This window comes from Desmodus rotundus, chromosome 8 (genome assembly GCF_022682495.2).
Source record: "Desmodus rotundus isolate HL8 chromosome 8, HLdesRot8A.1, whole genome shotgun sequence".
NCBI lineage: Eukaryota > Metazoa > Chordata > Mammalia > Chiroptera > Phyllostomidae > Desmodus > Desmodus rotundus.
Window position 1 is genome coordinate 2825261 of NC_071394.1, and position 24113 is coordinate 2849373.

The 24113-nt window shown below is 60.3% G+C and overlaps 1 protein-coding gene across 1 annotated transcript in view; it reads left to right on the forward strand.

The window, feature by feature from the left end:
• COL22A1 (collagen type XXII alpha 1 chain) overlaps positions 1 to 24113 on the forward strand; it is a 177119-nt gene that overhangs the window by 63944 nt on the left and 89062 nt on the right. The window contains exons 13-22 of the mRNA XM_045181756.3: positions 4505 to 4558; positions 5515 to 5559; positions 6564 to 6617; positions 7097 to 7141; positions 12322 to 12375; positions 14345 to 14389; positions 17060 to 17104; positions 17354 to 17383; positions 17650 to 17703; positions 21202 to 21255. Of these exons, the coding sequence (XP_045037691.2) occupies positions 4505 to 4558; positions 5515 to 5559; positions 6564 to 6617; positions 7097 to 7141; positions 12322 to 12375; positions 14345 to 14389; positions 17060 to 17104; positions 17354 to 17383; positions 17650 to 17703; positions 21202 to 21255 (480 nt within the window). The remainder of the gene's footprint in view (positions 1 to 4504; positions 4559 to 5514; positions 5560 to 6563; positions 6618 to 7096; positions 7142 to 12321; positions 12376 to 14344; positions 14390 to 17059; positions 17105 to 17353; positions 17384 to 17649; positions 17704 to 21201; positions 21256 to 24113) is intronic.

The window sequence follows — 24113 nt, forward strand, 5'->3', positions numbered from 1 at the left end:
TGGGAACCAGCCCAGTCATCTCTCTGAGGGCCGCTCTGCAGTGTCCGAGCCTATGTACACTGCCCGTGCGCACACTTGTGCGTGTGAAGCTCCCAAGGTCCGTTCATGCCCGCCAGCTCTGGGTCCCCTCCCTTGGTGCACGCTGGCTTCATCAGCCCCATCTCCTGTTCTTGGCCCGTGCACTAATGCGTGTTATTCATGGCTTTCGAGTCGGAGGACTGTGGTTGAGGGCCTCCTATTTTTACAATAATTAAAGGGTGCAGGGGAGAACAAGTCCGCTGCCCACGTGCCCTCAAATAGCCTTGTAGTTGCGGGGGCAAAGTGCTGGGAGGTGGAACGCAGGTGCCATAGCCCCTGTCCGTGGTGCTGAAGGCCATGCCGGGCATGTTCTGAGCTCACGGAGCTCCCAGCCCTCGCAGGGCTGGGATAGGAAACCTGCCTTTTCCCCAGCGCCGTCTGACACTCAGAGGTCCACCAAGTCTCCCGGCCCCGTCCCAGGACCAGGGCTGCACCCAGGAGGGCGAGAGCTGTGGAGGGCAGTGAAAGGCCAGGCCGCCGGACTGGGAGGGCAGCGGGGGCCGAGGGCGTGGGCCCCAGATACCGACTGGCTGCGTCAGACCCTGCTCGGCCCCGTCCCAGCTGTGTGACACTGCAGCTACACCACCCCGTCACCCCCGCCGCCCTCATCTCCAAAGCGGCTACTGCCACTGCAGTTGCCGCACTGGGTGGAATGAGCTAACGAGAATAAATGAGTCATATTTGTGAAAAGTGCGCGTACGTGTTAAGTGTAATTACCGTTACGGCAGCAAGGGCTCCGTTTTTATTCAGCAGATGAATAAAAACGTCTGTGTCCCCGAGCCAGTGAGGCCGTCTCCCCAGGGGCAGCCGACAGCTGTGGGAGGTGCCCAGGGAGCATGTTGACTCCTGAAGCCTCAGGAAGCCGGGCGTGGGGGGGTGTTGTTAGAAAGCGTGCTCTCGGTGGGCTGCCTTATGGGGGAGGGGCCCTGTCTTCCCTCCAGTTCATCCAAAGTGGTCCACAGAGCAGCCAAGAAGAGCGGCACCACCTGGCATCGCAGGTACTGCTGCCCGCCGGGACTCGCGCGCCTGCCCTTTAGTTTCGGGGGTACATGTTGTGGCCCTCATTTCACAAGCTTACTGACTGTGGGCCCAGGTGCGAGGGAGTCGGCCCTCTCTGCGGCCAAGCCTGGAGCCAGGCGCTGTGGTTGGATGCTGCAGCCGGCATCCGTCAGCGCTCAGACCCTGGCTCTCAGACTGTGTCCGAATCCCCCGGAACGCCTGTCAGGCCAGCTTGCCGGGCCCCCCGCCCTATGTCCGATTTGGGGGGGCTGGCTGGTTTCTGCTGAGGCCCAGGCGATGCGTGTGCTGCAGGCACCAGGGCTGCCCTGAGGGCTGCTGCCCGAGCCCCTCAGACCCCGCCTGCAGGACCTGGCCCCCACCACTGGCTGAAGAGGAACGCTAATGTGTCACACCTCCAGTGACGAGGCAGTCTCTCTGTCAACATTCAGCAAAAGGCCTCGTAGTTAATTCACCGAAAGAACAGGGGAAATCCCTGCTCCCTCTTTTCTCTGTATTTCGCCCAGTGAGGTGACCCCGCAGCTGCGGCTGCTGCTGGAGCTCTCCTGCTGACTCGCGGGCAGGCCCCTCCTGCCAGAGGCCCTGGGGCAGGTGCCCCCGTGAGGTCGTGGGGGCAGCAAGGCCAGAGCCTTGCCTGGACGCCGGGCCCAGCCTTGGAGTACACGGGGGCTGCCCTCTCCCCCAGCCTGGCTCTGTCTGCATGTGCGTCGCCTCTTCCCCTCTGGCCCCGAGTGGTTTCCTTTCCACAGGGGAAGAGCAAGGCTTGACCGCGTCCTCAGAATGGCGGGGCTTAAGGCCGGCGTCTGGCCTCCCCGTACGCCCAGCGTCTCCTCAAGCATGTCCCAAGGCTTCTCGCCAGCCACCCTGGGCCAGACACCATTATTCCTGGTGTCCAGAGACCCCTGTGTTCCTGGGGCTTTGCTCTTGGGGGTTCATATCCCCAAAGCTCATGTTGCCGTGGGAGGGCCCCCTATTGTCCCCCCGCAAGCCCACAGGGCTCAGGAAGGGACTGAGCGCACAGGGCACAGCGGGCAGGGTGGCACGGGTTGGGCAAGCCCTGACTGCCCACCACACGGAGAGCCAACTCCCAGACGTGTGACAGCTGTGGGCGGAGGGAAGGTTCCGGAACTCTCTGGGGCTCCCGCTGGCATTGTCGCGGGGCTCCTGCCTGGCTCTCTTTATGAGACGGTCCTGGGAGCCCCAGGGCCCGGCCCCCAGACAGCTGTCCTCTGCCTGTGGCTGCAGGATGTCCCCACCCACAGCAGCAGGAGAGAGACTGGCCTTCTGAGGACCTGCCATCTCAACTGGGTGACCAGTACCTGGGGCAAGCCTGCGTTTCCTATGAGGGGTCCTTGTTCTCCCTGACACTCCCCCTGTGGGGAACGCTTGAATTTGACGCTAGTGGCGGAGAAGCAGTGGTAAGCAGGTGGCGTTGCTGCCATGCCATCCGCTCAGGTCAGTGCAGGGTGGGGCCGGGTAGATGTGGGCCTTGGACACAGATGGGGCGTCCGGGACACTCCTGAGCCCCGGCGTCCTGGCCCAGTGCCCAGCTCTGGCCTCCTGTGGGGCAGGAGAAGATGCTCCAGAACCTGCCCAGGGAAGTGGGGCTGCTGAGGCTGCAGGAGAGGAGCCCCTAGGAGAGGGTGAGGGGGGCTGGGCGCTCAGGCATTAGCTGGCCCAGCCTGCCTCACCAGCCACTCGGAACACCAGCGGCCTGGAGAGAGCCCCGGTGCCTGTGCCGCGGGCTCTGTGTGATGTGGAGATGGAAATGCAGCCTGCAGGACTGCCGAGCACCCATGCATGGTTGTGAGGGTGGGCCATGCTGCCCACGGCCGTGGAGACGTGGAGAGGCGGGCTCCGGGGCCCAAAGTGCACTCTCAGTGCCAATGCCCTGCCTGTGGGTGAACCGCGGAGCACTATGCGTCCGCTTCCTGAACTGCAGTGGGCAGAGAACAGCACGTCCCTCTTTCAGAGTCCTCATGGGGAGGAATGAAACGTGCCGGTTGGGGGGTGGTGGTCGGTGGAGACAGACACAGTGCGGCCAGTGGCAGTGTTCCCAGCACGTCCCTGTCATGTTTCACGGGCATCGCCATGCCATCGCTGTTCCCTGCCACCGTTAGTGCTGATGCTGCCCTCACTGTGCGCAGTCGCAGGGTGGGACCCCAGAGAGCACTTCCATCCATCCCGGTCACCGCCCTCAACCTCTGGGTGGCTGAGTTTCCAAATAGCCAGTGGGGGTGGGATCTGTCCCCGTGCTGATGTAGGTGGAAGCTGAGAAGTCGCCTGCCCCAGCTGCCCCCTCTCAAGTGGATGGCAATGGGGGTTTGACCCCAGAAAATACCCCACGGACTCCCCCCACTAGTCCCAAGGACATGCTACCACAGAAAACCCCAGGCCCCCAACCCGGAACAGCCCTTCCTGCTGTGGAAAACCCCAAAGGGGACCGATGAGGACCGATGGGAATGTCGCTCCCTGCAAAAATCCCACCTGAGTGTAGTGGGTGCCCATCGGTCCTCCGTCCTCTTACTCTGTAGGTGGGGCTGACTCTCCTCCTTGGCTCTCTGGGACCCCTGCCCACGGCAGCCTGCCCACCCCCCCACGAGTGCATCGGTGTGCTTGCTGTCGTAGGGGAAAGTGACGGGGAGGCGGGAAGCTGGGCTGGAGGCCTTGGCGGGATCCTGGTTTTGAATCAAGCCGGCTTGGGAACTTCCGCCACCTGTGGTTAGGTTGCCCGTGGCCTCTGTCAGGGAAAGACCCCTCTGTGGGCGGGGAGGTGTGCAGCCAGGCACATCTCCCCTTTACCCCCCACAGCTGCCCCATGGTGTGCTTGTCACCAGCTCCACTGTGTGACTCATTCCAATGGAGTTTGCCCCAGCAAACTTTAAAAAACTAAGTCCCTGTTCTAGCCCACTGGTTCCCGACTGGGCGCAGCTTTGCCTGCGGGGGCAGCGGCAGTTCCTGGAGACGTTTCTGGTTATCACAGCTGGGGATGCTGCTGCTGGCCGTCCTGCGATGTCAGGGCAGCCCTCAGCAAAGGCTCATCCAGCCCAGTGGCCATCGGGCCCCAGTTCTGGCATCCATGTGGGGCACTGAGCTGGGAGTGAGGTGCCGCACTGTGCGTAGGGCGGGGACGTGGGTGGGGCTGCTCACGCAGGCTGTCAGGTGCATTCAGATGCCTGGGTCTTGTTAGGACGTGAGCCCAATGCAGTAGGACTCTGGTGCGGCCTGAGACTCTGCATTTCTCTCGCCGTCCAGGTGGAGCCCAGGCACAGGTGGCTGGGCTCTCTCTGAGCAGCAGAATCTGGGCCACAACCCAGCCTGGCCTGTCCCCAAGGCGCCAGCCTGCCAGGGCCGTGTGCAGTGTTGTCCTAGTCCTGTACCAATGGCTGTTCTCTTTCTGTCACCCTAGGGTTCCCTGGGACCACCCGGCCTCCCGGGGAGAGATGGCAGCAAAGGCGTGCGGGTACGTGCGCCCCCACCACCCTTCCCATACGGCAGCGTGGGGCCTGGGGGCCCAGCCAGAGCCCCCTGCCCTCCATGGGGTCGGCCTTTGCCAGGGCTAGCCTGAGCTGGGGCTCTTTGTGCTAGAACTTCCCAGGTTCCTGAGGTCGGCCTCACAGTGATAACACCATTGGCAGCTGATGCCCCCAGGCATCGCCTCCCTGTCCTCGGAAGCTGTTTCTTAGTCAGTTGACAGGTAGTTCAGTACAGGAGGTCTCCTCGTCCCCAGTGCCCCGACTTGGAACCAAGTCACCGTCCAAGGTTAAGGATTCACCCACGACCCCAGTTTGTTGCTGGAGGAGCTGGGGTGGGACCCGCACGGAACCCCGCACCCTGCGGGGCCAGCTGCCACCCCCTTGTTGGCCCCCCGCTGCACCTCTGCACGGACCACCACACTCCTTCTCCACTGAGAACCCTGCAGCAGTTTGCTATGGGTGCCCCCTCCTGCTTCCTTTGCGACTCTCAGCCACGTGTGATCGGGCCTCACAGTGGGAGCCCGGACTTATGGGCGCCTCCTGAACCCACAGCCTTTAGTGCACCAGGACGGGAGGTCTGGGTGGAGATGAGGAGAGAAAGGGTGTCCCACGTACCTGTAGGCCCTCTCCGTCCCCTCCACGTGCCCAGACTCCTCCTCCGCAAACGAGGCCTGCACCATCCTCCACTCCTGTGGCCCAGCGTTCCCGCCCTGCTGTCCACACTCAGCCTGCTGGCCTCTGCCCAGGAGCATGGGAGGCTGAGGTGGCACCACGAGGATCAGCTCCTCTGCTCATAGAAAGGGGCTCTGAGGGGGCCTCAGTCTCCAACCACTGGGGGGCGCTGCATCGGTGACAAGCTCTGAGCCCAGGAGTGGCTGCCCGGCTTCGGACTGCCCGGTGTGCTGGGCCCTTGGGTGGTGACCATGTCCTGCTTTGTGTGCAGGGGGAGCCTGGAGAGCCGGGGCTGCCTGGTGAGGTGGGCATGCGGGTAAGTGTTGCTCCCAGCTGTGCTCTGCTTGCGTCCTCAGGGGGCAGGTCTGGATGCAAAGCCGGTTGCTTTAGGAGTAGGGGGGATGTCCCGTGCACCCCTACCTAACCTCCTCGAGACGCCTCACGTTGCTTGGGTGTGTGTCTGTATAATGTTCCCTAAAATCTAACAGAAATGAACCCTGCCACACTCTGGGTGTATGCTTTTCGTGCACCGGGAGGTCAGGGGCCCCTTTCCACCCCAGCGCAGAGAGCTGCCCCATACTCCTCTCATTGAGGCAAGTTGCTCCACGGCGCGGCTGCTCCCTGACTTATGTCACTCGCCTCCTCCCGGCCCCGAGGCTGGGTCTAGTGTCACTTGGTTTTGACCAGGGGGTGGGGCAGCAAGTGCGAGCGCCTGTGCGTGATTCTCCGTGGGTACGACCGTGCTCTCGTTTCGGCAGGACAGACTGCAAACATTGGCTTACCCGTGGCTGAGGAAACGCACGTTTTAACGTTAATAGCTGCCAAATGAATTGCTTAAAAGCTGCAGCAGTTCATGGTCCCAGCGACCCGGGCCTGTGGGCTCTGCGGGCGGCTGCTGGGCATGGTCAGGGCCTGTCTGGGCTCAGGCCCCAGGGCCGGGTACGAACCCTGAGCTGCAGGCAGTCACGCTGATTGGCAGCTCTGTGCCTGTCCTGGCTATGTCACAGCAGAAGGGGCACAGGCAGGGGCCCGTGGACAAGGAATTGTGGTGCTGGCCTCCTCAGAGCTCAGAGCCAGCTCTCTGCTAGCCAGCCCTTGAAGTTGAGCAGGTCGGGGGTGGGTCCTGGCTCTGCCAGGCAGGGGATGGTGTGGGGTCTCAGCCGAGGTGGTAGTGGCAGTGGGGGCCTCTCAGGTTGACGTGGCTGCATGTGGTGGGTGACGAATGGCGGGTGCCGCCTCATGCCCGGTGCTGACAGAGTATCGCCTCTACTTCTGCCTCTCTGTCCCACTCCACCCCTCCTTGTGAATGCGGCTCTGCAGGGACCCCATGGACCGCCTGGGCTGCCTGGGCCTCCCGGCCATGTCGGAGCTCCCGTGAGTATGGGTGCTTGTCTGTAGGGGTCCTGGGCCCTTGTCCAGGGGTGGTGCCCAGGCTCTCTGCAAAAATTCCCCCCCACCACCCCCCATATCCATCCACAGAGGATCTGCCGTCTTGCACATGTTGATGGCAGTGGGGTGGTGGTGGCCGAACTGCAGGCTCTGGCTGGCAGTGGGGACTGACTCTGAAGCCACATTCCTGTCCTTGGCCAAATGAGCTCAGGGGCTGGGGGTCTTGCTGTCTAGCCAGGAGGCCCTGAGTCACCCAGATCAGGGGACCAGCCCAGAGAGCTCAGCTGTACCCTGGCAGGGGCAAAGCTGGGTGGCCAGGCCCCAGGGAGGAGAGCAGCACAGTGTGGACAGGGAGGCTTCATGGGGGCCTTCACCAGCATCCCAGGCAGTCTGTGCGCGGGCCCCCAGCGGTGAGGATGGAGAAGCTGGCCGAGATGCTGATTCTGGTCTTCCCTCTCCCCCAGGGTCTCCAGGGAGAGCGAGGGGAGCGGGGAGCCCGAGGAGAGAAGGTATGTACAGTCAGCTTTCTGTGGGAAAGAGGAAGCGGGTGCCTGGGCCTGACCGCCCTGTGCTGGTTTGCGTGCGTGTGCTTTGTGTGTGCGTGCCTGCCTGTGCAGTGAGTGTGTGTACTCGAGTGTGCGTGACGAGTATGTGTGCACATGCACTCGCATCCCAGGTGAGGTCCAGAGCATCTGAAGCTCAGCTGGTGCCCCTCCGGGTGCCCTCACCGCTAAGAGGAACTGTACCCATTACGTGAGGCTATGACGAGCACGAAATGAGTTAATCTTTGTGAGTCCTTGAGCCGCGCTGAGCAGCATGTGCCATCTATTCAGAAGGTGGGAAGACAGAGAAATGGAGAGAGAGGGAGGCATGAGCCTGGGCTCCGCGAGCTCAGCTCGGGGTGTGATTTCTGACTCTGGCGCTAACTTTCTGGGTGACTCTGGGACAGCTGGTCCCCTCTCTGCACCTCCGTTTTCCCATCTGTCAAAGAGAAACCTGGGCTGTAGGAAACCTTAGGCTCCTTTCCAGTTCTTGTATCTGATGGTCCTGGAACAGTCTATTTTATCACGAACCTGATTTCTTACATCAGCAAGAAGGAAGTTTCCATTCCCCTCTGAGACTGGCCTGTCCAGCTGCCTGGCCTCGGCTGGCGTGGAGCTGGGCCAGAGTGAGCCACCACCTTGCGTCAGCGAGGCCAGTGCCCGGCAGCTGCGTGGCCACTGGGCGTTCTCTGTGAGGGGGTGGCCCTTGCTCTGGGCATTTTCCGGAAGGGGCCCTGTGGGCACAGCGAGGTGTGCAGGCTCTGTGGGCACGAGGACCTCCTGGTGATGGAAGGGCAGTGGGACCTGAGTGGGCTGTGCAGGGGCCACTGAATGTGGGACCAAGGCATATTGTAAGGGGATCTAGTCAGTCACACAGAGGGGTCCCCCCACTGAGGGGCCAGACTTGGGTGCAGTGGGCCCCAGCTCCATCCGAAATGTGCTCCCAGGACAGCATGGAGGGGCTGACAGCCAAGCTCCTGCTGCCTCAGACGGTTCCCGGGGGTCCCGCCCTGGGCAGCCCTAGCAAAATGGCAAGAGCACTGGCTTCGGCATCAGAAGCAGCAGACCTGCACCGCGGCTCCGCCTCTCCCAGCTCGGGGACCTTGCCCAGGCTTCCAGACTCTCTGACATGCAGGGTAACACTCGCTGCCTCTGGAAGTGGCTCTGAGGGTCCTATGAAGCCTGCTGTGAAAGCGGACGCAGGACTGTCACCCTCAGGGTGCGTTGTTCTAGAAGGGTGGGTGGAGTCACCCACCAGGTCGGACTGTGGTCTCAGTCCCCACTGTGTGCTGGGCACACAGAGGTACGCTCACGCCCTCATCTGGCAAACCTTTTCGGAGCAAGAGGTGTGGAAGAAACACACTGCACAGCCTCCCACGTGAAATGTGTCCACCAACACCCAGAGCTCAGAGTTCTCAAGACATTAGCCCAGAAGACAGGCAGTAAGTGGGGTGCGTGCGCCCTCTGCTGTCGAGACTCGGGGCCGCAGCACGGGGACCTGGCGCGGAGGGATTGAGACACGAATACCTGAGGATGCAGCCCTTGATCTCTGAGACCCCGCCTCCTTTCCTGAAACCAGGGGCCACCTGTCATGGGGTTGGTGCGAATTTTAAAGATCACTCCTGTTTCTGCACCTGGTACCAGAAAGTGCCCCGGACGAGGAGGGCGTTTTGTGGGATTTGCACACGCACCTCCTAGCGATGGGGGCACGTGACGGGCAGGGGAGATCTTAGCGTTCCCGTGCGGCAGCTGCCCGTTTTCTTGTCTTGCATTTTATTATTATTTTCGCACAGCGAGGAAAACAGTACCGGCAAGGTATCGACTCTCTGCAGACGGCAGCCGGCGCTGACCGGGTCGGATGCGGGCTCAGGTCTCCCGACCAACGGTTCACGGCTGCCCTCTCTAGGCCCGCGTGTGCCCCGGCTCACACCCTTCCTCTCCCGTGACGCTCTCCTCTCGCTGGCCCCTTTCATCTCACGGGTTTCTCTCTCCTTTCCCGTGTTCCACACAGCCACCCTCGGCCCTGCGTAGTGGGTTTCCAGTGGGCACCTTCCCCATGGCAGCCACTGTCGAAGCCTCGCCCGTGGGTCTGCTCACTCGTTGCTCACAGCAGCCTTCTCTGTAGACGGGAAACCGAGTCATGGGCCCAGGGTCACACAGCTTGAGGGGGGACAGCCAGGCTTTCAGTCTGTGTTGTGAGGGTGACCGCTGGTCCCTGCCCCCCTTCACCCCCCAAGAGCCCCGGCTGCCACTCGGCCTGGGCCAGGAACCAGGCTGGTGGCCGGTCAGTCATCCAGGCTTTGTCCTCTGTTGTGCTGGTGTGGTCAGCACAGTGGTGACAACAACTGCTGACAAAGGCAAACAGCAGAGGAAAACCGAGCGTCAAGCCTTCAGGGGGGACATGCTCGCTCTCATCTGACCCCTGAGCCAGTTCTTCTTTACGGCTCCGCCCACACCCCAGCCCGCTCCAGCAGGTGGTCCAGCCAGGGAGCGACCCTGCTGTGTAGGCTGCTGCCCCCCTTCTTCTGTGTCGGTCTCTCTCTCGGTTACCCACCCTCTCCTGCCCATCTCTTGCTCTCCCATCCCCCGCTCATGAACAGCCACGTCTGTCAGCACCCGGCCGTGTCCCTCTGGCCCCACTGCTCTGTGCTGACCAGTCCCGCAGACTGCTGACGCCGCGTCCAGCCAGGCCCTCGCCGTGCGCCCACAGCTGTGCCGCGTGGCAGCCGGGAGGAATCTTGGCTCCGGCTCCACTGACCTGGAAATGCCAAGGCAGGGAAGTGAGACACGGGCGCTCAGTGCCCGGTTGGCCCTCCGCTTCAGGCAGAGTGGGGGCAGTGCCTGGCTACGACCCTGCTGAGCAGGCTGCCCTTCGCTGAGCCGCGTATAGGAGGGCCCTGCACTGGGAGATGGGACGCCTTGGCTTTGGTCCTGGCCCCACCACTGAGTGTCCCTGGGACCCTGGACAAGAGATACCCCCTCAGGTTGTCAGTTTCCTTGCCTATCACGTGAGCCGTTGGGTGCTCTGGGCTCGAAGGCATCACCAGCTCAGCCACTCTGGGAGCCATGGGAGAGACCAGCCTGCTTCCCTCTGGGCCTCCGCCCAGACTGTGGGGGGGAGCGTAGAAATGCGGAGCGAGGGTCAAGAGCTCCAGGTGTCAGCTCCAGTGCAAACACGCCTAATAGGGGGTAAGTGGCTTTACCTCTGGGGCCTCAGTTTCCTCACCTGTCGTTGGCCCTCGACCCGCCAACCTCACAGCATCCGGACGAAGAGAAGGTGAAGTAACAGACGTGGAATCGGTTGGCAGAGAGAGAAAACACAAGCAGCTCTCACTCACCCCAAAACTCATGGAATGAAAGGACTTTCTAAAGAATCAATGTGTAATGGTGCTTGCAAATAGAAATATGTTTATCCTTCTTCTAGAATTTTGAAATAATTCCTGAAAGATAGAAAACATATTATGATTAGGTTTATGTTAGGTACGAGACACAGAGAAACTACAGACCAGACTGCCGAGCCGGAAGAGGTTCTGCCAGTGGAGGGGGGGCATGGGGGTCCTGGGCCAGCTGTTGGGATTCCCTGGGGCCGTGTGCTTGGAGAAGCTGAGTTGGGCTCCTTACCACCGCCGCCCCCCGCCCCCCAGCCATCTGTCTGGATGACCTGGCCTGTGGCAGCTTTACTTTTCGTCCCCAGAGAGAGAGGGCCAGTCCCTAGGGCATCCTCTTGGAGAAGACAGCCCGCTAAGGCCTCCCAGCTGTCTGTCTGGAAGTCCTGCTGTGCCTGCAGTCGCCCGGGCTGGGCCGGAGAGCCAGACTCAGCCCCCTCGGGCAGGCAGCCCAAGGCTCACACAGCAAAATGAGCCGGAAGCCAAGCATCCTCCGTCATTCAAAGAAAAACAACATCTTGAAAGAGATGCACCAACCTTAAAAAAGAACAAACACACACACACAAAGAAATATAGGCAATGAAGTCATGGAAAAATAAAAGGAGAATTCAATAATTTTTATGGGCAGTCTTCCAGTCATTCAGTGTTTGTCACCTGGGGGCCACACTGCACACGTCTGGACAGGGCCCTGGGGACACGCTAACGCATCATGTCCTCCTGTGAGATGCGGGGAGTAACAGGGGTAATAAAGGCACATGGAGTCAAGAGCTGGGGGGAGACTTCCGTGAGACCACGCTGGAGGAAAAGAGGGCTGATACCTCGGACGACAAGGGCACAGAGGGGGCTCTGATGTGGTGCCTGCAGGGAGCGGGGGAGAGAGGGGGCAGCGGAGGGATGAGTGAAAGCAGCAGGCGGAGACCAGAAGATGTAGCTGTGTCCGCCCACCCCACCTGAGCCTGAGTGCACCTGGTCAGCTCACCTCCCTTCAGCCGCAGCTTGGAGGGCCAACTGGGAGTGGGACCCTGGCTGGGACCACAAGACACAAGGGACACTGTACTTGGGACGCAGTGACCTCCGTGGACAGCCAGTGTGGGGCTGGGAGGCGTCACCGCAGGTGTCTTAGGCGGGTTTTCGCCTCCCTCAGTCAGGGGCCTTCAAGGACAGGACCATCATCGTCCTGTGAAGCACAGTCATTGGCCAGGACCGCACAGCCGATGGGAGATTCACACGCAGCTCCGTCTGGGTGCCAGTGGATGGGTGGACGTTGGGTGGGTGTGTGGACATAGGGTGGCCTAGCGTTAGCCGGCAATGAACTCTTAGGTCTACTCCAAGCACTGGTGCCTGCTTCCTGGGTGAGTGGAGGAGGAGTAAAACGTGCCCACAGCTGCGGGAGCTGCCTTACAGACCCACACAGGCATTACTTCAGCCCCACGAAGACCGGGGAGGTGAGGGGACTGTGCTTCAAAGAGGCTCCGTGGCCTTTCCTTGGTCACAGATTTGGAAAATGAGAAGCGGAGATAGGGACCTGGTTTCTCTGACCTTTGGCTTTGACCTCTGCTCCTTGACCCCCAGTACACTTAAATGCTAGGGGTGTGTGTGTGTGTGTGTGTGTGTGGCCCACCCGGACCTGAAGGTGCTTGGTGGGGAGTGGAGCTGAGGGCAGTGGGACACTGAGGGCCTTTGCCTGCCGTCCCTCTTCATGACGTCAGCCCTGGGGACATCCGTCTGTTCTTCATTTCTCCCTTTTCCTCCTTCCTCCAGGGGGAGCGAGGCCTGGACGGATTTCCCGGGAAGCCCGGGGAGCAGGGAGCGCAGGTAGGTGGACACTGGCACGGGCGGGGGCTGGGTCTTGTTGGAGGGCGGGGTCAGCGGGCCAACACAGGGCTGCGTAGCACCTGGGGGCCTGGGCGGGTCCTGCTCAGGGGAGGCTGCAGGAAGCCTGGCCACCAGCCCCAGCTCAGGGACGCTGTGGGCGGACCCTCCCGGCCCACCCGGCCCTCCGCCATCGGAGTGCAGGGGTGCAGAGACACGGCACGCTAGACCCCTCCTGACCTCGGCGATAGGACGTGTGTCTGAGGCTGGGCGGTCGAGGAGGATGTGTGCATGTGCCAAGTGGTGCCCCCACTGAACTCACATCCACGAGAGCAGACGCGGAGCAGCCCAAAGGCGCGTGTGGGAGGAGCTAGTTGGAGAAGCGCAGGGTGAGCCCCGCCCCTCGAACACGCTGTAAGACTCACCGTGAGGGGGGCAATGAGGGCGAGGTGGTGAGGCGTGGAGCAAGGTCCGCTCCGCTCACAGACACACGGACCGTCTTCCGAAGGACGGTCAGGAAGCTGCCAGCTGTCTTCTTGGTTGTCCCTGCGAGGGGACGCCCGTGGCTGGCGGGCGGGACGGGAAGGACATTCGTGTGCATTGACGTTGTCGCCACGGGGACGTGTTATCCAAAAAGTAGCTCTATTTAAATATTTGAATGGTTGAAACTAAACGAAACCTAGAATCCTACATCTGCTTGCAGAGAATTAGGAAAATGTGTATTTATTTAGTGGAATTTAACACACCGATGTTTCAGTTAATTAATACATGTATATCATTAGCCTATAGATTAAATAACTAAATATATGTCAATTATCTTTCATACGTCAGTTTATTCTCATAAGTATTAGTTTCGCTCTATTGCATTAATATAAATGAAATTATAGTTACTCTCGTCACTGGAAATGATGTCATAATTTATAGTTACTGTTGCTCACCAGATCGGAATCGTGCCTTTTTACGTCTCGCCTTCTCCCCTAACGTTCGGTCATTAACGTGTGACCATTTCCTAAACGTCCCCCAAGGGCGTGGCTCACGTGGCTGCCTAGCCTTCTGCCGTGCAGCTGTGCCGTCGAGGGTCGTTTCCCGCTGTGACCCCACAAGTGCCCGAGGGGCGGTGGCCACGGCGCAGGGCTGCTCCCCTGGGCGGGGCAGCAGGCAGTGAAGGAGCAGATGAGATGGGGTGGCTCGGAGGGCACAGAGGAATCCGGGGGACAGGGACGTCAGGGAGGGTCTGCTCCCACTGAGGGACGTTTGGTCCTGTCCGGATCCTGCTATTTGTAGTAGAAAAGGAAGTGAGAGTACATTTGTAATCACACTGTTAGGGTGAGTTTCCACACAAGTCTCTCCTCGTCGGGGGAGGAGGTTGGTTGTGCCTGCCTTCCAGATCCTTCCTCCCTGTGAGTTGGGGCGGCACTCCTGGGCTGCTCCTCACTTCCTGCTGTGAGCTCCCGCTGGCCACTCCGGAAGGTTCCTCCTGGCAACAGTGAGGAGGAAGGGGGCTCGCCTTCAGTACCTCCGACGCCAGCCCCCCGGGGTCCTGGCTTCCCGTCATATTCACTAATCCAGGTGTAGAGTTCAGGTGGCCCTTTCCCTTGTGCCTGGGCCCGGAGACCCCGCCAGCCTCAGCACCCCAGGATTCCAGCCCACACTGCCTGACCCAGCCCTCCCAGCCCTGCGCCCAGGGCAGGCACAGCTGCTTGCCCCCCGCCCCGCTCCAGGTGCTCTTTCGTCCCTCGTGTCCCCCAGGAGAGGGTACGCCTTGCCTAGCGGGTGTTTGCCCTGCTGCAGCGCCAGTGTGGGTACAGAGGGGGCCATGTGCAGATGTCAGTTGAGGAAGAACTTTCTGGAAGTCTGGTCTAGAGGCCTGTGTCTTCTGGGGGAAAAGCAAATCAGAGCTTTGGGCTGCATCCCCTCCACCCGTCTTCTCTACTCACCTATGCTGACAGCCCCCGCTTCTCTCTTTCCCCAGGGAAGTCCTGGCCCTCCCGGTGTGGCCGGGCCCCGGGGAGAGAAGGTAAGGCAGGGCCAGGGGCGGGGTGTGGCTCTGGGGTCTGGGCAGACGGGTATGTGACCTGTCACCTGAACAAATCGGGGTCCAGGGGATGGCAGGGTGGGGGGCGGTGGGAGGCTGGGCTGGAGTTGGGGAGCAGAATACAGACAAACCTGGTGAGTCAGCATCAGGAACTCAGCTAACAAGTAATTTCTGGTTCCTGTATTTAAATTATTTTTTACTTTGAGGAATAAAAATTCACTTAATAAACAAATTGCTATCATGTCATATTCAGGCATAGTAAAATATTATGCTACTTAAATTGCTTCTGGACTAGGGCAGGCGGGGAATTTTAAATACAAAAGTCTTACAGACCCCTCCTCCTCTCCCTCCCCCTCTGCAAGGCCTGCAAAGAGTTCCTGGTTTTACCAGGGTAACAGTTCCGAAAGTGTGCTGGGTGTTTCGTGAACAGACGACAGAGTGTCTCTTGTCACACTGGGCCCTGTTTCAGGGCCTTTTCTAACAAGGCTTAGCTCAGGCAATGGGCTGCATAGTCCTTCCGCTTCCCAGCTGAACACGCTCCGTGTAAGACTTGTCTGCAGGTCGTGAGGAGCTATGGAAATGACCGTGAAGGTAATAACCTTCCCAAGCATTCAGGTCACAGGGTGGGCGGTGGGTTTGGGGTTACAGCCGGAGGGGTGACCAGGTAGACCCCAAGCCCAAGGCTCTCGGAGAGGCCCCTGGGAAGGACATGAGACGAGGGACTTTAGACGAGGTGGAAGAGGGAAGGGAGTGCAGGAGAGGCCCAGGGACACTCTGATGGGGTGGCCAGAGGCACATCACGTCTACTCCGTGTCTCTGAGTGCAGGGGAGGGTCACTGGCTGCCTCAGACTCGCTCCGGGCGCACGCTGGAAGTGCAGGAAGAGGGGAAGGCTGCTCAGGCTCGGGGAGCAGACGGGGCGGGTGTCATAAACAAGCAAACAGGCCCGCAGGCTGGGCCGGCTGCACCACTTCCGTGGAGGCCCGGGGCTGCCGAGCTCAGCATCTGCTGAACTCCCTCCCTCGGGCTGCCCTTCAGGCTGAGTGAGCTGCTCTCTCCATCCGAGTATTTTTGGAGCTGAGATTCACGTCGTTATTCTGTCCTGGGGTCGGGGTTTTAAAAGGCTCTTGCAGTTCTTTGGCATGATGCTAAACCCTAAAATAAGTAAGTGGTTTATGTCATGTCCCTAGGAAGAAGGGACCTTTGAAGTTCAGGCCTGGCCATGACTTCCTGCTACTGAGAGAGAGAGAGAGAAAGAAAGAGACAGAGAGAGAGAGAGAGAGAGACAGAGAGAGACAGAAGAGGGGGAGAGGGAGAGGGGACTTGATTATTATAAATCCTACACTGCCACTGCGTGTATAGCTCTCCTGGCCCCTCCTGTTTGGGAAGCAGCTGAATTATTATTGGTTACCATGGTGAGTGCCACAGAGGTGGGGTCAAGGCCAGGTCATGGCATTATTTGGGGCGCTTGGTGCCTCTCAGCTCATTTGGGGAGGACCCCATCGTCAAGGCACATCCTGGGTGTTGACAACTTGAGAAAGTCCCCGGGACCTCAGGGCTGAGCTCTTTGCCCCTCGCTTTACAGGTGAGGGCCCGGGCCTGGAGGAGTGGGGTGTCTCGTCCAAAGTTAAAGCCTTAAACAACGGGACCAGTTGAGATTTTAGAAACACACTCGAGGCTGTGGGAAGAGAGGTGACTTTTCCAGGTGCTGGGCCACAGGCGGACAGTGGAGTGGTGACCCTGTCCACTTCGGTATCAGAGAAAACCTCTTCGGGGCCCACGTGACAGAACCTCCCAGGCAACTGAGGGCGACAGAGGGGCCGGGAGTCATTCATTCTGCTCCTTAGACTCGGGGTTTGATGGGTGCTTTCTTATTCACTCGGTGACTCCTTCCTTCTTTGCCCACCTCGTCAACAGCAGTTTCTGAATGCTTCCCTGCTCCCTGAGCTAGCCCCTGGGAGAACATGAAAAGCTGTGTCCCCAGGCCGCAGCTGGGGACATTGGCTGCAGGTAGTGTCCTTGTTCCAGCCAGGGGGAAGCAGACTGACAGAGGTGAGGACTTTTCTGTGACCACAGTGGACACATGGGCCCCACGTAGAACCAGGCTGTGGCTCCCGCCCTGCCTGGGGAGTCAGATTGCCACAGTCGTCCCCGCTCCGAGTCCTGGAGGGAACGGAGGAGGAGACAGGACGGGTCTTGGTTATTGTGACTTGTTGAGATGCAGGAGGATCGGCGCAGGGTTCGTGTTGGTTCTTTCCCTGGCAACAGTCTCCACATGCCGACCGTGGGCCAAAACACGGACTTGGCAGGAGGGATGCGCCGTATGGTGTCGTGGCTGCTCTCGGTGCGTCTGGGACAGGCAGGTGCTCGTGCAGCCGTGCACGAGGGCTGCTCCTGAGCAGGACGTGGTTGTGAAAGGACCGACCCGGCCCCAGGCCGATGTGACAACAGAGAACCAGTCTCCTCTGGCAGAACACGTGGGTGCACCGCCGGAGGGAGCGCGGCCAGCGTGGTGGCCGCGTGTGGTGGTGTGCAGAGGAGGAAGTGGCTCTGTGGACCTGCGTGAATGTGCAGGGGCCTCAGAGCAGTGGGAGGCGGTGGGGGAAGGTGGCGAAACGTGCCCTCTGCTGAGATGCTTGTCGTTTCTCCACAGGGTGACATGGGGCCCGCCGGCCCCCCGGGCGTACCGGGCTCCGTGGTAAGTGGGACTGTTCTCAGCGGCTGGGATCTTGGGCTCCCAGGCTGGTAGCACTGAGTCGGTGGAAGCTTCCCTGTCTCAGCAGAACTCTGTGAGGCCGCAGGCCACCCCCACTAGAAATGGGGTAAAATCAGAACAGTCGGAAATGACAGTGCTATAGCATGCCTGCGGACACCCTTATAATGGAGCCGAGTGAACTTGACTATTGAGAAAATGCCGCCCCTTTGCTGATGCTGGTTTGTCCCTCAGGTGCAGAGAGAAGGCCTGAAGGGCGAGCAGGTAAGGCGAATGTGGGCCTCCCCTTGTGGGGCTTTAGGTAGGAGCAGAAACAGGCCACAGCCACGGGGTCGAAACCACTTGCTGAGCTCAGAAGGAGTCTGGCAGAGAGGTGTTCAGGGGTCTTGCTGCCAGGAATGCCGGTGTCCACCCTGCACCTCCCTGTACCTGGGGGAGTGGACTCTGGTTCAGCAAAGGGTCATGGGTGCGGGTGGCCCTGGTCCTGTGGGAGGAGCTGTGGCTAATACATATTTGGCTTGTGTTACCAGGGGGCTCCAGGACCGCGGGGTCACCAGGGCCCTCCCGGGCCTCCCGGAGCTCCAGTAAGTGCCCCCTCCCTGGGCCCAGGGTCTGTTCTGAGCACCCACAGGTGGGGGAAGGCAGTCCTCTCATGCCCGAGCCCCGTGCCATTTCGGAAGCTCGTGACATCACCCCGAGTGGTCGGTGGTGGTGTCGCTGTCCCTCACAGGATTGGGGGGGTACTGAGTCCTGGAAAAAGGAAGAGCCCAGCTGCAGGGCACACCGTTCCCAGGTGTGGGGCCCGAGTGCCTGCCCTCAGAGTCCCCAGTCCCGAACAGGCCACAGCCGGGTTTTGGAGGTTCACTCTGGTGGTTCAGTGTCTGTTCCGACAAAACGGACAGAAATATCAGGCGCTGCGCTGCCAGCCGAAGTGTGTCCAGTGCGCGCTGGCTGCTCCCGGGTTCTGATTGACGCTGACTCTGCAGCAGCCTCTGCCTTTGGTTTGGTTTCTCCTCCATTAGGAGCTTAACGACGTGTAAATAACCACTGGGGAAGAGGCCACGGGCAGGGCCTCCGCGATCGTTCTGGGCTGTGCGTGCAGGCACGCGGGGTAATTAATAAGCACACGGAGACTCCTCGGGTGGCACGCTGCTCTCTGTCCCAGGTGGTGGGGTTTTACTGCAGGAAAGAAGACAGTTCTTCATTTGAAATGTCCGTAAACCACTTTTCTGTTTCCCCGGCCAGGCCCAGCCCTCATTAGGGCAGAAGTGTAGCGCTTCGCAGGGGTAACACTAGAAGAAACTTAGAAGATGTTTCATTCCAGTGTAAGCGTATCAACTCCATGTCAGAGAGTTCAGGTCAGAGAAGCCGCCGTCTGCGGCCATAGCCTCAGCGTCTTGCTTAACCTGCTGCGGGGCCAGTTTCCAGGGCCGTCCCCCCGCGCTACCCCCGTCGTGCAATTGAAAGCAGGTCCTGCCCTGTCTCCTCCGTGTTGAGCTCCGTGTGTGTGTATTTTCAGACTTGTAGTCGGCCAGCAGTGAGTGCCTACACTGTAGTGCCTTTCATGGACAGACACAGGCAGATTAAACCTGCGAGGGGGAAGGTGTGTCTTCCGCTCTCGCCAGTGAAGACCCTGGTGCAGAGATGCTGAGGGGCTTGCACAGAGCCACGCCGCTAGTGAGAAGCAGCGCTGAGCCTTGAACCCTGAGCTGTCTGTCAGCTCCAAGCGCACAATGCCCCGGCGCTTTCCGAGATGTGTGAAGGAGAATCCCTTCCCTTCCTGGTGCCCCTAAGGAGGGACAAGCTGGCCAGCTCACTCGGCAGGCTGCTGCCTCTCACTCTGGGATCCAGGGTGCAACAGTGCCCCCTGCAGGCGAATTCTGCTGTGATACAGGAGGGCAGGAGGAAAGGGAGAAGCTTCACATGTCTGTGCCCACCTACTTCATGTCAAGCAAAATAGCAAGGCTGGTGACGGGGGATGAAATGCATGGATGGGTCTCGTGGTTTAAGGAAGGAGACGTGAACGACGTAATTGGGAGAGCAGTGTACAGGCTTTAGGGGATGCATGAGAATTCTCTGCACATACGTTTCCTCCAGACCAGTGGGCAGAGAGCAAGGAGGGAGGCCCCAGCCTTCAGCCCCTGCAGCCTGCTGCCCGCGGAGCTGGCCAGGCTCCTGAGGAGGGCCCCTGGGCTAGGTGCTCTTCTTAGACTGGATTTAGCACGGCACCTGGTGCTGGCAATGAAACCCCCCATGGAAGGAGTTAAAGAAAACAACCAGCGGCCTCCCCCTCAAGCCCCAGTTAACGGGGGACAGCAGGTCTGTGAGAGGGTCAGCATAAGGCCAGGGCCAAGATCTCTCCCAGCCCCAAACCCAGAGTCTGTCACGTGCCGGGGACTCACACACGCGTGTAGGGAGGGGCCCACGACACGGTTCAGGTGGGATCTGACCACAGCGTGCTCTCTTGAGGAGCGATGTGGCCGAGGATGGCGCTTAGCACCAGGAGCCAGGACCTCTGGTTCCGGCTCGCAGGTCTTCCACCACGTGGCCTCTCTGGTCCTCCTTCATTTCTCTCCCTACTTGGAAAAGGTCACCACCCTCATCGTCATCACCGTCACCATCACCTCCTCCGTCAGCGTGCTGTGAGGGTTCAGTGAGCCGACGTGCGGAGCGGTGCTCTGTGAAACCTCGTTATTATCCCAGCCCCGATTCCCCTGGCCTTGTCTGCCGCTTCGGGTCCCAGGCAGCAGCGACCCCTGGGCCTTCCGCAGAACACTTGCTCCCCAACCGTTCATTGGGTTGAATCCAATGGGAAAGCTGGTGGCAGTGCTTCTGCTGAGAGTGGAAAATTCAGAGTGTGTGTTAGTGATCCCAGTGAGAGGAAAGCATCTTCCGTTTTCGGAAGGGAAAAGCACACCCCCTCCTGCCTCCGAGCCCCTGGGGCTGCCGAGGAGGCCTGCCCCTCGAATTCTTCCCCAAGATGAGGCTGGCTCAGGCAGCCCTGTAGTGTCCGGCTGAGTCACGGAGGAGGGCCAGCCGGCGTTTCTTGTCAGCGCCTCTGTGGGGTCTTGCCTCCCCGTGAGCCCCGAGGGCAACAGAACAAGCCTGGGAGGGAGGGAGGTTGAAGCCTTGGATCGCTGCAGTTTGTCCGTTTACGTGTTCACCTCCACGGAGTGAGTCGGAGAAAGGCCTTGGGCCTAAGTGTGGTCACTTACTAGTCATGCGGGATGTGGCCACAGCAGATGTTTGTGTGGCGGTGACAGTCACCGAAGAGGAGGACATTGGAGCGCAGAGCGGGGTGTTTCTGGCCCCAGCGCACCCGGCCCGTTGTCCATAGAGTCACGGCTAACATAGAGGGTTTCACCGGCCCGCTCCCAGGCCATGCCACCCCCTTCGTGCCCCCATCTGGGCACAAATCACACACTGTCAGGCAGCCCGGCCGCTGTGCCAGGGGTTTTGTACCCGTTCTTCCTGCGGTTCGCACAGCCCCTTGACCGGTGGGTGTAACGCATTCAGAGATGCGCTCACCGAGGTTCAGGGGCCTGTCTGAGGTCACGCTGCGGGTGCGTGATGGTGTGAGGACTGGGGACAGGACTTGAATTAGGTGGGTAGGACGTCTTCCTGCACCGATCGACGGTCACTTGAAATGATCTTTCTTGGACAATTTCACTTACTTGGGCCGACTCCCCTGTATGGCACATCACCATTGCCCGAGAGTCGGGTAACCCCGCCGGTTCTCGCTGAGCCCAGGGAAGAGCAGAGGGCTTAGAGCCGAGACGTGTGGGCTCCACACACTGCTTCTCTGTACACTTCACGCAAAGCACTAACGCAAGGCATGTGATCCTCACTCCTCATCTTTAAAGTGGGCGTGGTGTTGCCTGCATCTTGGGTGTGGTCAGGTAGGGGCCCACGGTCTGAAGTCCCATAGACCAGAGGGAACAGGGTGGTCTCTGCTGCCTGACCTCCCAGGCTCCCCATTGGAACGGGCCAGCGTCTCCCTACCCAGGGAGAGTGAGGACCGAGCTGTGGCTGGAACCTTGGGTGTACTAGTGTCTCACCCTGTTCTCTCTCCCCCCTGGAAGGGTCCGATGGGTCCAGAAGGCAAGGATGGACCTCCCGGTTTGCAAGGGCTCCGGGTAAGTAACCTGTCTCCCCTCTGTGTCTGCCTCACCCATTCTGGCCCCATTTCAGCAGCTCAGACTGAGGGCGGGAAGCCAGCTTGTGAGTGGAAAAGGGCAAGTTGAAGGGTAGACTGAGTCCATCAGACGTGGCTTTGGACTTCCTGTGTGTTCAGCCCTGCACTGGGCCCCGGGGAGAGGGCAGTGAGCTTGTCGTCTGCCCGCGTATGAGCAGGGCCCCCGCAGGAGGAGGTCCAGTGCTGAGAGAACACGGACAAGGGGCGCCTGACCGGCCGTCCCAACCTGGGAGCAGCCGGGGCTCCTGGGAGAGCCGACGCTGCAGCTGAGTCTTGAGGGAGAATGAGAAGACTGTGCGTGGAGGGTAGAGAGCTGCCCGCAGGCTAGTAACGACTCTCGACGCCCACGTGGTCACTGAGCCTCACACGGCCTCGTGGTACCCACTGAACTTAACTTCACTCCCCGTCTCATCCAGACTGGCGCGCCTCACGTGTCTGATTGGGAGCTCAGCGCCTGACTGGAGCTCATGTGCTGTGAGGGGTGTTGTGGTTAAGGGGTCATGTGGGTTAAGGGGTCATGTGATAGAGGGGTGTGGAGGCATGCTTGGGTTGGCCGCCCTCCTTGCTGTCCCTGCCGGAGACGGGGTGCTGACCTTCGACTCTGCGTCCCAGCCCTCAGCAGGGAGCCTGGCCCTGGGGGTGGAGGGACTCAAGTCTGCATTTGCTGGCCTCCAGCCCTTCCGTGTAACACCTTCTCCCAGTTCCCACAGGGAACTGCCCGGGGTACCACACAGCGGGTGTGCAGGGGGACTCAGGGGGACGGAGCTTCATCTGGCATTGAGCCTCCACAGCATGACTTTTCCTGGTGGGGTGTTGGATGGCGGGCGGGACTCCAATGCGGGGACGACTGGAGGGGCTGTGTAATCGGCATCTTTCCCCAAGTGGGTCTCATTTAGGGGACGGACCCGTCTTACCTGGAGCTGGCTTGTCAAGGCCCACACCTCCTTGCCCATGACTTCCTGACCCCCACCCCAAAAGTGCCCTTGTATTCCCCAGGGGTGGCACTTGTCATCCCCAGCAACACCCTTAATTCCTAAGAGTGATGCCAGCTGCCGTGCAGTGCCCAACCCTGACCCTGGCCAGGGCCTTGGAGAAGCGCTCCAGGGTGGAGACCAGAGGAGCAGGCAGACCTGGGGGAGCCGCCAGGTGGAGGGGAGCGGAGGGGAGTACAGGGAGAAGCAGTGTCTACTGAACTGCTGGGTCTCGGGAAAGCGCTTTCATGCTCCCTCCTACCGGGGACAGGCAGGCCCTTGGAGGGGGCAAGGTGGGGGGCTGCCCAGGGCTGGCTGTCCCTGAGGCCTGGCTGCTTCTTTCTCCCCTCCTTCCACTGGTCTGTCTGTCAGCAAAGCCCAGTTGTGCTCCCGGCGCGCCAGCACTTGGCGAAGTGCTTCTGGAGTCTCTGGGGATGTGAAGGTCTCATCCTCCATGAACTCACAGCCTGGAGGAGACAGGGGTCTCACCGAGGGATGACACTGAGAGAGGGAGTGGGGGCTGGGAACAGGTGGCATCAGAGGTGGCCTAGCTGGAGTGAGCAGGTGTCAACAGGAATTGCTGGGGGCGCTGCAGGGAGTAACTGGGATGCAGGAAGTGCCCCGGAGAGGACGCTGTGTGGCAAGTGTCAGCGCTTCTCTGGACTCCTGGTTGTCTGGACTCCAAGTCCTCCAGAATGCAGGGTGCAGACCAGCTGGGGCCCCGGGCGATCCCCTGTCCTTCCCTTTCCTGTTTCTCTTTCTCGTCTTTGCCATTTTTCTTCTCCCAGCCCTTCTCCTCCCCTGCCTGTTCTCCCCTTTTCTTCCTTCCACAATTTTACCCGTTCAACACGTGCTTCTTCAGCGTCTGCTGGGCTCTGGGCATCATTGTTCTGGGCGAGTGGGACCCTCCAGTGAGGAGAATAAAGGTCCCCGCCTCCTGATGTTTACACCTGGCAGGTGAGGTGTGAACGTAACAGTTAGTGTTTCAATAGACAGTGTGGGGTGACCCCACTGAGACAGTCACATTTGAGCAGGCTCTCGGGAGGTGGACACTCTGAGCCGGGGACAGCACAAGAGGCAGGGGAAACAGCTCGAGCAAAGGTCCTGGGGCAGCACACGCCAGGTGTGTTTGAGTCCGGAGACCCGGTGGCGGCAGCGAGCGAGGGCCCGACAGGGGGAGATGGGGTCAGGGAGGTGGGGAGCCAGTTCACGTCGGGCCTCGCGGGCCATGGTGAGGACTGTGGCTTTCACTGTGTGTGACATGCAGGGCTATTGCATATTCTGGAAAAGCTAAACATATACAAAATTAGGGAGAATAGTGAAATAACCCCCCATAGGCCTCATGCCCGTCTCAGCACATTCGGGTCACGGGCCCCACTGCTCCATTTACACCGGTGCCCACAGCCACCCCGCACTGGGTTAGTCTGACACGTCACATCCCCGTCCCTGGAGGTTTCCACACGTGTCACTCAGAGGACAGGACACGGAAAAGAAGGAGAACCCTCGTGCCGTCATCCCGCCTGAGTCTGTGAAGCCTTTCGTCATATGTCCGCCTTGTGTCCCGACGTCCCCCGACCGCCTCATGCATTTCTGGGTGCAGCCAGGTCACAGCCGGATTGGGGTGCAGGAGTGGCGTGGCCTGGTTTGTGCTCTAAATGCCTGTGTGGCCGCTGGGTGGAGAATAGACGGCGGGGGAAAGAGGCCGGTTAGGAGATGACCCCTGTGACCAAAGGGAAGGGTGGTGGCCCCCTGCGGGGCTGAGGCTGGGCCGGGCGACGGGACCCTGAGACAGAGGCAGAGCTCACGGCGTGAAGGACCCAGTGTCTGG